Source organism: Doryrhamphus excisus, chromosome 5, assembly GCF_030265055.1.
Source record: "Doryrhamphus excisus isolate RoL2022-K1 chromosome 5, RoL_Dexc_1.0, whole genome shotgun sequence".
NCBI classification, from domain to species: Eukaryota; Metazoa; Chordata; class Actinopteri; order Syngnathiformes; family Syngnathidae; genus Doryrhamphus; species Doryrhamphus excisus.
In genome coordinates, this window is record NC_080470.1 from 2,932,854 (window position 1) to 2,951,770 (window position 18,917).

Sequence of the window (18,917 nt, forward strand, 5' to 3'; positions counted from 1 at the left end):
TTATATTAAAGTGATAAGACATTTTTTTTTGTATTATTAACTCATTCAATCCCAGTGTTATGTCATTGGATGGTCATATCACCTCATACTTACTGAGGTGATAAAAAAACCCCAAAAAACTTAAAACTATATTAGGAAAGCAGGAAGTGAACCTGCTTAAAAATTTGTGTTTTTTACACTTACTGACTTATTTTCACTTGGAAAACTTAAAAAAAATGTTTTACTTGAGTACAATATTTTACAGTGGAACCTCTGTTAGCATCCACCCTGGTTAGCGTGTTTTTTTTTTTTTGGTTAACATTGAAAATGTTGCCTGTTTTTCGTGAGAGTCGGACCTTCTGGAACATGTTAATGACGCTAGGCACGGTACCACTCTAGTTATGTTTCCGCCTCTTATTGTGGGAGTGTGTGTGTGTGTGTGTGTGGGGGGGGGGGGTACTACCTAATCTTCCTTTTATAAAGATAGCTACCTAAAAATAAATCATTAATTTATGAATTTATATACAAACTGCTCTCCATGGTGGACAACCCGCAGCCACCCACTGCATCGGACAATAGAAACTCCTCCAGTTCTGTTCCCACAGTAAACGCTACGGGACTTCATTCATTCCACACGCCACCCGGCTCTACCATACCAATACTTATTATATATTTTTTATTTTATTATATCTTATTTATATAGAATTATATAAAAAATATTTTAAAAAATAATACAAATTAAAAAAAACAACTTTAAACTATTATGGAAAGCAGGAAGTGAACAAATGTAACAGTTACTGATTGTAAAAGTACCAGATGGAGGGGTAGGATTTAATAAGCTTTGCTTCTTCCTACTCCTTTTGGACATGTGGAACTGTGAACTGATTATGGGATGCATGTTCAAATGAAATAAAACCATAACCAATTAACATAGCATGTTTTTAGAATGTGGGAGGAAACCGGAGTACAAATAAAAATAAATAAAAATAAAAATAGTAGTAAAAATAAAATTAAAAAATTAAAAAAAATAAAACAAAAAACAAAACAATCAAAAAACAAACAAAAAAAACTTAAACTATATTAGGAAAGCAGGAAGTGAACAAATGTAACAGTTACTGATTTGTAAAAGTACCAGATGGAGGGGTAGGATTTAATAAGCTTTGCTTCTTCCTACTCCTTTTGGACATGTGGAACTGGGAACTGATTATGTAATGCATGTTCAAATGAAATAAAACCATTACCAATTAACATAGCATGTTTTTAGAATGTGGGAGGAAACCGGAGTACAAATAAAAATAAATAAAAATAGTAGTAAAAATAAAATTAAAAAATTAAAAAAAATAAAACAAAAAACAAAACAATCAAAAAACAAAACAAAAAAAACCTTAAACTGTATTAGGAAAGCAGGAAGTGAACAAATGTAACAGTTACTGATTTGTAAAAGTACCAGATGGAGGGGTAGGATTTAATAAGCTTTGCTTCTTCCTACTCCTTTTGGACATGTGGAACTGTGAACTGATTATGCGATGCATTCAATTGTAATCTGATGCATGTTCAAACGAAATAAAACCATTACCATTCCCATTTTCTAACTAGGTGTGTACATACGTGTGCATACATTAAAATTTTCCCTGTCATAAAGGCCTTTTGTTGTGGCGATCAGGTGAGGTGCTTGTGTGTCTCACTGAACATTATAGTATCGTAAGTAGTAGTATAGAATACAGTGTTTTTGAATGTGTTTTAGAATGCCATATACTTGTATTTTAGTTCACTTAGCATTTTTTATGATTGGAAATGATTAATTTAGTAAAAAAAAAACTGTAAAATGTATTGTTTTGACTTGTAGTAGGCCGCATTCAACCACAAAATGCTAATTTAAATATTTTTGAAAAACGGACCCTGGACTGGTTGCCAGCCAATCACAGGGAAACACAACAAGTTGAGCAATGAAAGTAATGTGGGTCAATAAATAAATGTCTATGAGCGTAATTGTATATGTTTATTGTAAGTGTTTGCCGTGGCACAACTCGCACTGTGTTCTCACGCAGCTGCTCGCCAAGTAATGCTTGCCTGGTCACATGGTCACAGACTGCTGTAGTGCTGCATTGACAAAAGTACATTCAGGCCAGGACAATAGGGATACGGTCGCCTGGTCTATGTTGATCCCTATGTTCAGGGGTCCCCAAACTTTTTCCAGTGAGGGCCACATGACTTTTCTTTCCTCTGAAGGGGGCCAGGGTCAACAAAGTGTGGTTGTAGTCACGTCACAATAGGTTACCATTTCCAGTTCTATGACAGAAAAATGTATATGCTTTATTGTTCAAGGGGCCGGGTCAAATGTGGAAGTGGGCCGTGTCCGGCCCCCGGGCCTTAGTTTGGGGACCACTGCCTATGTTGATCGTTCCCATCTTTTCTTAGTAAAGGCTCAGTCTGGTTATCACTTTAAACTGTTTTCATTGTCTCCACTGTCTATTTATTTGTTTTGTTGTAATGTGGATGGAATTCTGTCTTGTCAATGGTGGTAATGAGGGCTGTTGGTTTCAGCATTTATGTGTTGTTTTTTTTATTTGGATTGGTAATATGGGGGTTGTGTGGTTAGCGCGTAGACCTCACAGCAAAGAGCCCCGGGTTCGATTCCACCCTCGGCCATTTCTGTGTGGAGTTTGCATGTTCTCCCCGTACATGCGTGGGTTTTCTCCGGGTACTCCGGTTTCCTCCCACACGAGTCCTGGTCTCCAAATTGTCCATAGGTATGAATGTGAGTGTGAATGGTTGTTTGTCTATATGTGCCCTGTGATTGGCTGGCCACCAGTCCAGGGTGTACCCCGCCTCTTGCCCAAAAACAGCTGGGATAGGCTCCAGCACCCCCGCGACCCTCGGAGGAAAAAGTGTTAGAAAATGAATGAATGAATTTTGGGGGGCTGCATTGCGGTCGTTTGGTTAGCGTGCAGACCTCACAGCTAAGAGACCCGGGTTCGATTCCACCCTTGACCATCTCTGTGTGGAGTTTGCATGTTCTCTCCGTTCTCTCCGTTCTCTCTTCCTCCCACATTCCAAAAACATGCTAGGTTAATTAGCGACTCCAAATTCTCCATAGGTATGAATGTGAGTGTGAATGGTTGTTTGTCTATATGTGCCCTGTGATTGGCTGGTACCCCGCCTCTCGCCTGAAGACAGCTGGGATAGGCTCCAGCACCCCCACAACAGTATCACTCGGATACTGTGAACATCCAGCAGCAACACAACATTTTGGCATGACTACTATTTTGATGAAAAATATACTGAACCAGGGCTGCACAGCGGTCGAGTGGTTAGTGTGCAGACCTCACAGCTAGGTGACCAGGGCTCAATTCCACTCTTGGCCATCTCTGTGTGGAGTTTGCATGTTCTCCCTGACCCAGTCAAAGGCATTGGTTACCATGTCAAAAAGGAGGGAATGACATTAATCTCGTCAGAAGTCTCTGTGTTCAACTCGAGTCCTGGTCGTAAACTCGAATCCCCATCGTAAAGTGACCCAGACCCCTGCACCCCACGGCAATTGAGACTACGATAAATACACAATTTTCATAATAATGTACAAAAATACATGTACAATTACAATTGACAACTCGAAAAAAGACGGAAAACGGTACTTATGGAAAGAACTGAAACAAAAAGTTATATTTGTCTTTTTCTGGAGTAATGGTACACATTGACAAACAATTCTCAACATTGCTCTCCTCTCGATGTCCAAATCCACAGCCAGACATGATGAGTACGAGAGGTGGCTGTGAAATGTAGGAATATGCTGCATCTCCTTCTAATGCTGCTGTCGGTTGCTTGGCAGCCTCCCTGACCTGTTTTCCTACTTTTCATCAAATTTGAAGTGATGCCCAGTTCACTAGAATGTCACTGTTGTGCCATATTTTCAGCACTTGTTTATTGATGGTCTGCTTTGCGGATCGAGTTATATTCAGTGGATTGGAAACTGTTTTGTTACATTCTGTCCCGTTTTAAAAAAATATCACCGACTTCACTTCAGAACTCATGAAGCGAAACGTCTTCTAACCTTAACTCTGATGTGACCCGTGGCAAAAACGACTTTGACACCCCTGGGGGTTCCACTCTAAAGTAATATCAAGACCCGTGGCCTTCCTAGCTATGTTTAAACTACTTAACATTCACATCCCCGCATCTCATTCCACGCTTGTGTATATGAAATATGATTTGTTGCTCACTGAGAAATACGACCTGACGTGATATGGTCTCCTCTCCATGCTATGCCAACCTAGGTTTAAAACTAACAAGGATAGATGCATTTCCACTTAAATTGAATTATCACAGTGTTCAATTAACATGAATAACACAGAGAGGGAGCAGTTTCTGGCTCTTCTGTAAATACTGACTGTAACATGTTGCCTTCATGGCACCTGGAAAAAGTAAAATACACTTTAAGAAAAGCTGAAATAAGAAGCATTCTTAAATGTCAGTGTTTTGTGTTCATAGTTATGATTTAGCTGTATTACATCATATTTGGCGGCACGGCGGTCGAGTGGTTAGCGCGCAGACCAGGGTTCAATTCCACCCTCGGCCATCTCAGTGTGGAGTTTGCATGTTCTCCCCATGCATGCGTGGGTTTTCTCCGGTTTTGTACTCCGGTTTCCTCCCACATTCCAAAAACATGCTAGGTTAATTAGCGACTCCAAATTGGCCATAGGTATGAATGTGAGTGTGAATGGTTGTTTGTCTATATGTGCCCTGTGATTGGCTGGCCACCAGTCCAGGGTGTACCCCGCCTCTCGCTTGAAGACAGCTGGGATAGGCTCCAGCAACCCCACGACAGTATCATTCGGATACTGTGAACATCCAGCAGCAACACAACATTTTGGCATGACTACTATTTTGATGAAAAATATACTGAACCAGGGCTGCACAGTGGTCAAATGGTTAGTGTGCAGACCTCACAGCTAGGAGACCAGGGTTCAATTCCACCCTCGGCCGTCTCTGTGTGGAGTTTCCATGTTCTCCTCGTGCATGCGTGGGTTTTCTCCGGGTACTCCGGTTTCCTCCCACATTTCAAAAACATGCTAGGTTAATTGGCGACTCCAAATTGTCCATAGGTATGAATGTGAGTGTGAATGGTTGTTTGTCTATATGTGCCCTGTGATTGGCTGGCCACCAGTCCGGAGTGTACCCTGCCTCTCGCCCAAAGACAGCTGGGGTAGGCTCCAGCACCCCCACGACCCACATGAGGAAAAAGCGATAGAAAATGAATGAATGAATGCTTCATATTTCACATTCAACCCAGCCTCAAAGAGCACAGAGCAAAAATGCTCTGTGGCATTTAGTACATCATGGCCCTGTGGTATAACACCTATCCAACCCCTGCTAGTCACTGTTAACCTACAAAGGCGGGAGGCAATAGAGGTGTGAGTCTGTGTTGACCTTGTCTCCGTTCCTCCTTCTTCTAGCACCCAAGGTTCTATCTGTGTGGGTGGGATGTTTACTATGTTTACAAGGGGGTGACAATATACTGCTTTGTGCTGTAATTAGAAGGGGTGGTGGTGGGGGGGCGTTCCAAGTGTTTTTCACTGTGTAAGAATTTTTTCATTAGTCCCCATCTGTTTCTCCAGACCTCATTTTTCATGGCGGCAATCTGTGCGGAGCCAGGCAGTGCAATTTTGGCTGGACTCAAATGAGCAGACGGAGGGGTTGCGGTGTCTCTGCTGATAAGTTAGCTCGCTATATCCGTCTGTCTGACTGACCCACAGCTTGTTTGCTGATATGATCATTTAGCTAGAACCGCTTTTTTTTACCATCATGAGACTCTGGAGCCATTGGTTGTGTCGTGGTTCACTTGAAAAATTTCTTGCAGTTTGCCAGGGATCAATTCCCACTTAATTGTCTACCTCGATGGGGAAAATGAATGAAGTGGTAATTTGGGCTGTGGTTAATGGTAATGGTAATGGTTTTATTTCATTTGAACATGCATCAGATTACAATTGAATGCATCACATAATCAGTTCACAGTTCCACATGTCCAAAAGGAGTAGGAAGAAGCAAAGCTTATTAAATCCTACCCCTCCATCTGGTACTTTTACAATCAGTAACTGTTACATTTGTTCACTTCCTGCTTTCCATAATACAGTTTAAGGTTGTTTTTTTTTTTAATAATGTACTATAATATAATGGGTACCAAAGTAAGTGTAGTAAGTGCATTGTTTGACTTCCTTACTCAATCCATTCCATAGTTTGATTCCACATACTGAAATGCTATGTTTTTTTTAACGTAGTCCTAGCATAGAAGTGTTTCAAATGTACTTCTTCCCTGAGATCATATTTCTCCTCTCTTGTAGAGAAGTATCGGATGACATTTTTAGCTAATTGGTTATTTTTAGCCTTATGCATTATTTTAGCTGTTTGAAGATGAACTATATCAGCAAGTTGAAGTATTTGTGATTTTAGAAATAAGGAGTTAGTATGTTCTCTGTAGGCGGCATTATGAATTATCCTTACTGACCTTTTTTGCAGTACATTTTTGCGAGTGAAGATTGCTTTTATAGTTATTAGCCCATATTTCCACACAATTTATCAGTTATTTAACAGTTATCAGTTATTCTGATATAAATTTTTGGAGCCAGAATGTTGGATGACATTTTTAGCTAATCGGTTATTTTTTGCCTTATGCATTATTTTAGCTGTTTGAAGATGAACTATATCAGCAAGTTGAAGTATTTGTGATTTTAGAAAAAAGGAGTGAGTATGTTCTCTGTAGGTGGCATTATGAATTATCCTTACTGACCTTTTTTGCAGTACATTTAGAGAGTGAAGATTGCTTTTATAGTTATTAGCCCATATTTCCACACAATTTATCAGTTATTTAACAGTTCTCAGTTATTCTGATATAAATTTTTGGAGCCAGAATGTTGGATGACATTTTTAGCTAATTGGTTATTTTTAGCCTTATGCATTATTTTAGCTGTTTGAAGATGAACTATATCAGCAAGTTGAAGTATTTGTGATTTTAGAAAAAAGGAGTGAGTATGTTCTCTGTAGGCGGCATTATGAATTATCCTTACTGACCTTTTTTGCAGTACATTTAGAGAGTGAAGATTGCTTTTGTAGTTATTAGCCCATATTTCCACACAATTTATCAGTTATTTAACAGTTATCAGTTATTCTGATATAAATTTTTGGAGCCAGAATGTTGGATGACATTTTTAGCTAATTGGTTATTTTTAGCCTTATGCATTATTTTAGCTGTTTGAAGATGAACTACATCAGCAAGTTGAAGTATTTGTGATTTTAGAAATAAAGAGTTAGTATGTTCTCTGTAGGCGGCATTATGAATTATCCTTACTGACCTTTTTTGCAGTACATTTTTGCGAGTGAAGATTGCTTTTATAGTTATTAGCCCATATTTCCACACAATTCATCAGTTATTTAACAGTTATTAGTTATTCTGATATAAATTTTTGGAGCCAGAAAACAAACAATGCCTATGCTTGTTGCAGCTAAGGACTATGGGAAATGAATAGATGTGAATAAACAAATAATTCATGTTTTTGTACACCCATTTTACTGTTGGAGTGTGTTGGTCACAGTGTCTTAAAGATAAATTACACATCACAACAGTAGAGAAAGCCTTATTGCTTAAAAGTTGATAAGTGTTGCTCGTGGGTAGGAATACTTTACAACCCACTGTATATATACTCATGTTATTGTGATTGTGTAGTTTCATGATGTGTTAGTGGTACACAGTATTGCTTTTCCAAATGCCTGTTTGGAGGCAAGAGACTAAGAAAACAGACACCCATGCACATGCCAGAAAATAGTGGCCGGCAAAATTATGAATTTAATTTTAATTTTTTTTTTTCTGGACGAGAAATTTTGTTTATCTCACGATATCCCATGACGTGAGATCTCGTGACACCCCTCGTTTCTGTATCTGTCATTTCAATCCGTATCTTTCCTAACTGTCATTCGCCGTCCCCCCCTCAGTCGACCTCCTTCCTTTGTCCCCCCCCTAACCCCCTCATCCTCTGAGCTTTTCTTTTGAAGTCTTTTCATATCTGTCATTCCCCAGGAGCACCCTTCCTACACTGAATGTGTCTCGCGTGCGTTTCCATAAAGACAATTCAATCCTAAACCTTCTTCTCGTCTCATTCTATCGTACGAGGGCAAATCTCTCAACAAATTGAAACATGACACAAACAATTTTAAGAAGAGATGGTGTGATAAAGAATAGCCTACTGTTCTCTCTAATGCAGTTCTACCTTACTCGCTAAATGTACTGCAAAAAAGGTCAGTAAGGATAATTCATAATGCCGCCTACAGAGAACATACTAACCCCTTATTTCTAAAATCACAAATACTTCAACTTGCTGATATAGTTCATCTTCAAACAGCTAAAATAATGCATAAGGCTAAAAATAACCAATTAACTAAAAATATCATCCAATACTACAAGAGAGGAGAAATATGATCTCAGGGAAGAACTACATTTGAAACACTTCTATGCTAGGACTACGTTAAAAAGCCATAGCATTTCAGTATGAGGAATCAAACTCTAAACCGTCAAACAATGCACAAATATGAGCCAATTTAAGAAACAATACAAGCAGTTGATGTTTGCTAAATACAAGGATGAAGAGTCTTGAACCAGTCATGATGTGCTATATACTTACTATGGTACCCATTATGGCATTGGATGCTCATATCACCTCGTACTTCCGTACGTGACAAAAATAAAATAAAAAATAAAAACACTAATTAAAAATTGTAAAAAAAATTTAAAATTTGTAAAAAATTTTTTTAATTTTTTAATTTTTTTTAATTTACAATTAAAAAATTTTACAATAGAAAATAAAATAAACGCATAAAAAACTCATATCACCTCGTACTTCGGTGCGAGGTGCATTATTAAAAAACAAAAAAAAATTAAACTGTATTATGGAAAGCAGGAAGTGAACAAATGTAACAGTTACTGATTGTAAAAGTACCAGATGTAGGGGTAGGATTTAGTAAGCTTTGCTTCTTCCTACTCCTTTTGGACATGTGGAACTGTGAACTGATTATGTGATGCATTCAATTGTAATCTGATGCATGTTCAAATGAAATAAAACTATTACCATTACCTTTACCTTCTTTCTGTTTCCTCCACAGAACGCTGTCAGTGCATGCTGAGTGACGATGGCTTTCTTTCAGAACAACTTCTGGGTAAGGAAGTCTGTATGATGATGGTAATGATGTTTTAAAAAAAAAATGTTTATTACAATTTTTGTATAGACAATTTTTTTTTTCAACAGATCATAATTACTAATCTTATTGTCAGTTTCACCCAGATGTGTGAAATGGTGGTACATGGACTCTATTCTCTCTCTCTTCTTCCCCTCAACACCCTCCTCGTCCCTCGGCGAGTTAGTCAGCAGTTAGATGACATCTCTACATAATTTTCTGTCCCAATGCACCTGCGACATCTATTTCAGTTGTGTGCCCTACTTTCTCCACTTGGCTGCCATCGGACTCTTAGAAACTTTGCTAAAACGGTAGCATTATATATACGATACACATAACGCGGCCCTGGACTTTTTGACACAGACTATCCCGTGTCATTTGTGTCCAGTGTGCACGCAGCTTTAAGCTGTTATTTCTGGGTACATGAAACCATACGGCATCCATATCAAACTCTTGTGGGCCGCACTAACATTAAACTTTCATATTAAAGGCGGGGGCCTCAAACTAGCATCCTGCGATTTGGCCCCCATGAGACCCCTGACTATACCCCTGTATAGTATGAGGCTCAGCTTGCATAGATAAAATAAAAGTTGGTGAGCGTGAATGTAAGTGATTTGAAGACTACTAAAGATGCATAAGAAGTACTAAATGTTATAATGATAATCATCATTCATTCATTTTCTACCACTTGCTGGAGCCTAGGCGGGATACACCCTGGACTGGTTGCCAGCCAATCACAGGGCACATATAGACAAACAACCATTCACACTCACATTCATACCTATGGACAATTTGGAGTCGCCAATTAACCTAGCATGTTTTCGGAATGTGGGAGGAAACCAGAGTACCCGGAGAAAACCCACGCATGCACAGGGAGAAAATGCAAACGGCACACAGAGATGGCCGAGGGTGGAATTGAACCCTGGTCTGATAATGATAATGATAATAATACATGCTTTTTTTCCAAAGTGTGTGTAATATGGCTAGCTAAACATTAGTCTTCCAGAAAACTCATTAATCTCCCGGGAGCTAAAACCACTAAAGTTGTCCTCTTTAGTGTCAGAATTGAACAGGCTCATAATTCCTTCATCACACACTTTGTCAGTCTCCCTCTCTTTTTTTTGTTGTTGTCGCTCTCGGTGTCACTTTTGTCTTGAGGCAAATTAGCCCCTTAGCTTGAGCGAGCTGTCCTCTTCCTCGGGCACTATAAACCTTCCAATCGTACCTCTGATGCGATGATGAGATGTGAGACGCTTGCAGATCTTCAAACGTTGCTGATTTTTTTCCCCCCATTTTTGCTGTTGTTGGATTTTAGCTTCCTTGCTAAATTATATTTTTCACTTTCATTTAGTGTGTATTTTGGTTCGCTAGGAGGATACACTTTCCTTTCCTTGCTTTCTCTTCTCCTACGTCTTTCTCTGACCTTGTTTTTCCGCCATTAGTCCTTGAGATCTATCCGGGGGCCAAACTGGATTAAGCGCCACGACACATCAATATAATCCTTACTGTATTTGTGTCCACGTTGGAGTGGAACGATCGGCAAAATTAGCTACAATGAAACTAGCGATAAATCATCATAGCATTGAATGGATGAGCTGACCGTTAATCACAGACTCGGTTGCGTATCTCGAGACACAATGCTCCATTCTTGAGAATATTTTTGACCTCCGCATTCAATGATTTTCGGCGTCACCATGCTGATGTTGCTACCTAATTATGTTGATGTTATTGACACACTCTGCTGTGAGGCGATCCATTCTGAAAACTGTCTTGTTAGCAGGAAACATTTGTGTGATCAGCGAAACTCCCCTGGCCATGCTGACTGGTCATTTAGCTGGATGGATGGATGGATGGATGGATGGATGGATGGGTTTTGTGGGACTTTGTGTCTATTGTACTTTCTATGCATTAGACCGTCACCAATATGACATTTAAGGCATATTTTGCCAAATATCCCAAAGTCAACACCTCTGGGTGGAGTTATATATTTTCCCTGTGTGTGCGTGGCTTCTCTCGGGGTACTCGAGCTTCTGCCCACATTCCAAATATATGCATGCTAGCTTATTCGGAGACTCTAAATTGCCCATAGGTGTGGGCCGTAGTGCGGTATATAAGCAGTATAGAAAATGGATGGATCTTAGAGTTTTCCCATTTACTTGTTGTTTTTTTTTACCATAATGTACTGAAAAATGAGATTACATATACTTGTACCGCTCTACCCCTATTGGTTAATCAGAGGTTTAATTCCCCAGTAATTGGTATCATAGAAGATTCACTCAATTAATTACAACTGAGAGCATTGACAGGGGCAAAGCTCTAGGGATGCATAATATTCACTCAGTGCGTAGATGAAAAATGTCAGCTGAGCATTGTATTCGTTTTCACTTTTGTCCTATACCAGGGGTCTCAAACTCAATTTAGCTGGGGGCCACTGGAGCTAGGGTCTGGGCAAGGCTGGGCCGCATCAGGTTTTCCAAAAAAACCCCAAAAACGCATTTATTAAAAACAGAAAAATATACAAACTTTTTCAGTGCTTTGGTTCCGATTTTCTACAATAAAAGCTCTGATAAAACATTCCACTGTTCTCAAATATCTTTTTTTTTTGTTGCACAAAATAAGATGAAAAATAAATAAAGAAATCAAGAATAAAGAAAATCAATCAATCAGTAATAATCAGCCCTGTAGACATGACAAAACTCGACTATAGTCACATTTATACTTTTTTTTATTTACAACATATTGCGCAACTGCAGGGTCTTGAGACACATGCTAACTCGCAAACTAGAGAGCTAGCGACCTAAACGGTAGCCTTCAAGTTATTTCCTTTCAACTTAAATAGCCAAAAACCTACCACTTCCACACGGATAGGGAGGATAACTATGAACAGTTATTTAACCTTTAACATGAACATTAATCAAACGTAATAATTTTTTTCCGGGTACATGATACCATACAGCATCCATATCAAACTTGCGCGGGCCGCACTAACATTAAACTTTCATATCAAGGGGGGGGCCTCAAACGAGTGTCCTGCGGGCCACATTTGGCCCGCGGGCCGCATGTTTGAGACCACTGATTTATACATATTTTGCTAAGCATTTTCTGAGAGATAATTCTTTATGTTTTATAATCTTTTTTTTATAGACATGACAAAACAGGACTATAGTCACATTTATACTTTTTTTAAATTTACAACATATTGCGCAACTGCAGGGTCTTGAGACACATGCTAACTCACAAACTAGACAGCTAGCGACCTAAACGATAGCCTTTAAGTTTTTTCCTTTAAACTTAAATAGCCAAAAACTTACCACTTCCACACGGATAGGGAGGATAACTATTAACAGTTATTTAACCTTTAACATGAACATTAATCAAACGTAATAATTTTTTCTGGGTACATGATACCATACAGCATCCGTATCAAACTTGCGCGGGCCGCACTAACATTAGACTTTCATATCAAGGCAGGGGCCTCAAACTAGTGTCCCGCGGGCCGCGTGTTTGAGACCGCTGTCTTATACTGTATGTACTGTGAATCTCAAATGCAACTGTTTTTCAAAACCAAACCAATTATACATAATTTATTATGATTCATATTAGTAAATTCAATTACCATTGTCTCAATGTATGCAAACATTCAGTACTAATAGCGGATGTAAATTATCATTCATCCCTTTCATTCGTCATTGTTTGTGTTTTACATGCGTCACTGTTTTATTCATGTAATAACATGAGACGATGCAAGCCATATTGTGTGCTAACCAGAGAATGCACACAAACCATGGCAAAATCCTGACGCTAAAATGAAAAACACGCCAACCGAGGTTCCACACTAATGCCTCAGTTACTTTGCCATAAATCAGTACATCAACAAGTGATACTGAAGCATTTCAATGTTTTTTTAAATACATTTTTTTTTTAGCTATTTACAGTCTCCCTTGACCCGATCTGAGTAAAATGTCTCACATTTCACAGTCTTCATGTGAAAGTTTTCCCCCGTGGAGATTTTTACACATCCACATAGAGCCCCTTCATTTCCCTCTTCTTTTTCTGACAGTTCCATCATTGTCATGGTAATGGGGCTCCCTGGTGCGTAACAAAAATGGTCAGTTTAATTGCTGAATAAGAGATCGGTCAGAGGTCAGGGAAAGAGGGGGGGGGGTTGCATAAATCAGCCGGAAGGATTTTTCATCAGACACTCGAGTGTAACATTGTGGCACTTGAAGAAGGCAGTTTGTGGGTTTTCAGTCCTCGTAAGTGAAGCCTTGAATGGAAAGCGTTAAAATCTGAAGGAAATTTTCATTTTTCGTTTCAGAAATTAATTTTAGCTCAATAATCCAGCTAGCTAGGGTAGGGTGGTTGGACGGGAAGAAACCTTTTGAGAGTAAGCGGAACGTCACAAGCAAAACAGTGGTCCCGAAGACCTCGAGGTGGAGGATTTGGCTATGGGTGAGAATATACTGAATGGAAAAAAAGGGGACCTAAAACGGAACCATGTGGGGCACCGAGAGTGAGGCGGGGAGAACTGTTATGATGTTGATAAACCGTTTCAAGTCCTGAGCTAGGGCGGCACGGCGGTCTAGTGGTTAGCGCGCAGACCTCACAGCGAGGAGACCAGGGTTCAATTCCACCCTCGGCCATCTCTGTGTGGAGTTTGCATGTAAACATTCTAAAAACATGCTAGGTTAATTGGCGACTCCAAATTGTCCATAGGTATGAATGTGAGTGTGAATGGTTGTTTGTCTATATGTGCCCTGTGATTGGCTGGCGACCAGTCCAGGGTGTACCCCGCCTCTCGCCCGAAGACAGCTGGGATAGGCTCCAGCACCCCCGCGACCCGAAAATGAATGAATGAAGTCCTGAGCTATGGTGTCAGACGCTGCGCTCAGGTTGCCCTCCGTTGTGTTTTTTTTGCACATGGACCACCTGTAGGAGCCCACACAAGCGGATGCGACCTGAGCTTTAATTTTAATAAATAAAGATATAAATAAAGATTTAATAAAGATTTATCACAACTCTACTGAATGGTATCGCATTAGCGAAAGTATAAAGAAGAAGCCGACTGTCTTTATGGAAGGAATGTTACTGGTTACTTTGCCGTTTTACCTCGAGCAACATAGATGAACCCCTAAATACTTTATTTACGATATTTATTTCTTTATACACACTGTAAAAACCATAATGTCTGACAATTTTAAGTTGAGAAACACCTGTTAAGAAGCTGCCATTGTTAAGACCAAAGCAGGAACACCTTTAGTAAATATTTGGCTACATTTCCCTTTCCATATTTGTACTTTGTCACTCACAGAAGGAAGCGCTCATGTTTCTGCCTTTTCAGCTATTTATATATACTAGTATAATATGTATTCCACTCTGCCTCTAGCCCGAAGTCAGCTGGGATAGGCTCCAATATAACCCCCGTGACCCTCGTAAAAAGATGGATGGATAAAATGTATTCCGTTATTTTCAAAACAAATGACTGACTGTAGACCGTCGGCAACAGAGAACAGGTGCTCCGGGGTATGCGTGTTGCTAACGTTTGAGGGCCAGCTCACCTAGAGTATCCGTAGCGCGGGTCGGGTTGCACCAGCAGATGCCTTGCCAACTGTAGGAAAGGGACAAATTCTTATGGGAGCCATTGACAGAGAACCCTCTTTCTTCTTTCCCTTGTTTCTCACAGACAGGACTACAGTGTGCCTAATTGTACTACGGTAAACCTCGGATATATCGGATTCAATTGTTCCCACTGGTTTTGTCCGATATAAGCGAAATCCGTTATATGCGTATACCGGAAAATGTCCGTTTGTCGGATTTTATCCATTATAAAAAGGCACTTCCTTGACTATGTTTCCAATGTACCTGGACTGGGCAATGAAAAGAGACGTAAGGTAATGAGAATTGAACTTTATTGGACTCTGAGCATAACAAATTGTTAATTAAGCTAGGCCCTGTTACGCCCGTCAGGCCTACGTTATTTCCAATAGTGAGGTTAAGATCTCATTCACTGCTGTGCTAGTATTATTGACGTCACTCACTTTTATATTTGTCCTAAATCTGGAGCCAGGAGAAAGACAATAGCCAGTGACATCAACAAGATTAGCATAACGATGCGGCCATCCGATATATGCAAGGGAAATTTAATGGAAATGCATTGGAACGGGACTGGAGATTTTGTCCGAAATAGGCGAAATCCGTTATAAAAAATCCGATATATGCAATGATTTTTTATTGGAAAAATCTGTTCTTTTTTATCTGTCCATTGTGAGCGAATTTCCGATATATCCGAGTCCGATATATCCGAGGTTTACTGTATTTTCAAACAATTTAGCTGTACTATTTAAAAAAAAAAAAAAAAAAATCTGTTTGAGTTGATTTGATAAAGCATCTTCTGCGATTTTCTCGGCCTTTTCAAGCTCAGGCAGGCTAAAGTCCTAAAGAACTTCACAATAATGATTATAGAAATGTACTTTTTAAATACATAACTGATCTGACCAATTCGGGACTAAGCATGGGTATACAGTGATAAGTCAGATAACGCCATAATCAAATCAACTTTATTTGTATAGCACTTTTCCTGCAAAGACATGCAACACAAAGTGCTTTACAGAATTAAAAACAATTACCACAATTAAAAGGAAAAACAAATACAGTAAACCTCGGATATATCGGACTCGGATATATCGGAAATTCGCTCACAACGGACAGATAAAAAAGAACCGATTTTTCTGTAATGCATTTCCAATAAAAATTCATTGCATATATCGGATTTTTTATAACGGATTTCGCCTATTTCGGACAAAATCTCCAGTCCCGTTCCAATGCATTTCCATGAAATTTCCCTCGCATATATCGGATGGCCGCATCGTGGCGCTCCGATTCGCCGAATCGTGACAGGCCGCTATACGACGTCATTTGCAGCGTTTGCAGCGTTGCCTGCGCGTCCAGGTACATTGGAAACATAGTCAAGGAAGTGCCTTTTTATAACGGATAAAATCCGATTTACGCATATACCGGATATAAATCCGATATATGCGTAAAACGGACATTTTCCGGTATACGCATATAACGGATTTCGTTTATATCGGACAAAACCAGTGGGAACAATTGAATCCGATATATCCGAGGTTTACTGTACTAAGAAAGCCCCGCCCCCACCCTCCATACTAGACACACACACACAATCACACACAGTAGGGAGACATGGCATGGCACTGAGGATCAAGGAAATGCCACCTTTGGGGCCGTCCACACGTGCCATCGGGGGACCAGCACCCGGGCCCCCCCCGACTCCGACCCCGGACTCCGGACCCCCACATTAAAGGGAAGAACCCCCAGTCAGCCGGGTCGAAGGGACCCAAGGATGGCACCCCCTCAGCAGACCCGACACAGCCCCCAGTGTGGAGAACCCCTGCCCCTGAGGAAATACTGGAGTTAAAAGCTAAAAACTAAAAGCATAAAATAGGACTAAAAAAGGACTAAGAAAAGTTAAAAAATATTAGTTAAAAGCTTGAGTCTCCGCAGTCCTGAGGCTCTCCGGCAGGCTGTTCCACCATGGGTTTTCGTCCTGGGTTTTGGTATTGTTAAAAGGCCAGTGCTGGAGGACCACAGGGTCCGCGGGGGTTGATATGTTAAAAGCAGATCAGATAAATAAGAAGGCGCAAGTCCGTTAAGGCATTTAAAAACCAGTAACCAGAATCTTAAAATGTTCTTCTGCCAGATGAGCTGACAAGTCATCAAAGTGACAAACCTGCTCCAGATTTCCCACACCGACTTCCCAAAACTGCTGGCTGTTTGTTTGGTTAAGAACTCCAGTCAGCATGTCTGTCTCAGTGCAGGTTTTGTGCGAGTTTATGTGTGTATGTGTATGTGTGTGGTCAAGCCTTCCTTGCCATTCCAGTCATTCCCCTGGTACCTGGGAATTGGTCTGTTCTCCGACAGGATATTTTAGGACCTGAGAAGCAGCTGTCTTGCCTGAGCCGTCTGAAAAATGCATCTCAAAATATGAGGCAGGGATCTTTGGGAAAGCTACAGCACTAAGGCAGATTTGCTGTAGGTAAATATTGTATTGGTAGTATAATTTCAACGTTTGTACGATCAATACTGTAATTCCAAAAGCACCACAACACACAATAATTTGACCTCGTCGGTACATGGCTATGTTGTGCATTGTCGCACATAGCTTTTTTTCAAACAGCACTGATAGTTTATGAAAGGGTAAAACTGCATCATAAGCTTTTGGTACTGTTGTAGGTTAAAAACTATTTACTGACTGATGACTGATTTACTGACAAATGTAAGACCCTTCCCACCCATTACTCTGATGAAGATGAAGGTTATAAAATGAACAAACGTCTAATTTATGTTGGATGGATGAGTTGCAAATACAGCGAAGTGATAGCGACTGAAAACGCATATCCGAAGATTAAAAAAAAAAAACATAATGGGGCTGCATAATTCTCTCTTGCTTAGAATTGAGATTACGATTATTCATTCATTCATTTTCTACCGCTTTTCCTCACGAGGGTCGCGGGGGATGCTGGAGCCTATCCCAGCTGTCTTCAGGTGAGAGAGGCGGGGTACAGCCTGGACTGGTGGCCAGCCAATCACAGGGCACATATAGACAAACAACCATTCACACTCACATTCATACCTATGGACAATTTGGAGTCGCTAATTAACCTAGCATGTTTTTGGAATGTGGGAGGAAACCGGAGTACCCGGAGAAAAACCCACGCATGCGCAGGGAGAACATGGCCGAGGATGGAATTGAACTTAGGTCTCCTAGCTGTGAAGCCTGTGTGCTAACCACCCGGCTGCTGTGCAGCCCTGGTTCAGTATATTTTTCATCAAAATAGTAGTCATGCCAAAAATGTTGTGCTGCTGCTGGATGTTCACAGTATCCGAGTGATACTGTTGTGGGGGTGCTGGAGCCTATCCCAGCTGCCTTAAGGCGAGAGAGGCGGGGTACACCCTGGACTGGTCGCCAGCCAATCACAAGGCACATATAGATATATAGACAAACAACCATTCACACTCATATTCATACCTATGGACAATTTGGAGTCGCTAATTAACCTAGCATGTTTTTGGAATGTGGGAGGAAACCGGAGTACCCGGAGAAAAACCCACGCATACACGGGGAGAACATGCAAACTCCACACAGAGATGGCCGAGGGTGGAATTGAACCCTGGTCTTCTAGCTGTGAGGTCTGCGCGCTAACCACTCGACTACCGTGCCACCCGTGTTTACGATTATCTGGGATGATTTTTGTTTACACACACACAAATAGCATATTCAGGGCAATATGCTTTCATTTTAAAGAAATCACACAATGCTTATTAGCGTTATTGTTAGACTCCTTGTTGTTTTGTTCCACTTCATATCATATCTTCCAGTAGTCTTTCTCTTTCTTTGTGGGAGGTCCCAGAATAACAACAATAACAATGATAATAGTTGATGTGCGACTTTTTTTGTACTCCGTCAAGTAAAAAAAAAACATGGCACGCTTCCTAACTCCACAGTACATTCATTAACGCAATTAAGACTAATCAAAAGACAAGTCCATGAATTAATGTGAGCTGATGAATGATTGATGTCAGCGGTTAGAACCGGGGCGGTGGGGCAAATCGATGATATTTAGACATTAGATAAGCTTGATGCAACGTTAGGTTGATCAAATTCCACGTCATCGACCTGGAATCCTTATACAGTAAACCTC

General features: G+C 40.3%; 1 protein-coding gene across 3 annotated transcripts in view; it reads left to right on the top strand.

The window, feature by feature from the left end:
• Positions 1 to 18,917, top strand: part of fcho1 (FCH and mu domain containing endocytic adaptor 1) — a 53,561-nt gene that overhangs the window by 4,463 nt on the left and 30,181 nt on the right. For all 3 annotated transcript variants that reach the window (XR_009129833.1, XM_058072894.1, XM_058072895.1), the window contains one exon: positions 9,124 to 9,177. Coding sequence is in view for 2 of the 3 variants with exons in the window: in XM_058072894.1 (XP_057928877.1) it covers positions 9,151 to 9,177 (27 nt within the window). In the remaining variant the exon portion in view is untranslated. The remainder of the gene's footprint in view (positions 1 to 9,123; positions 9,178 to 18,917) is intronic.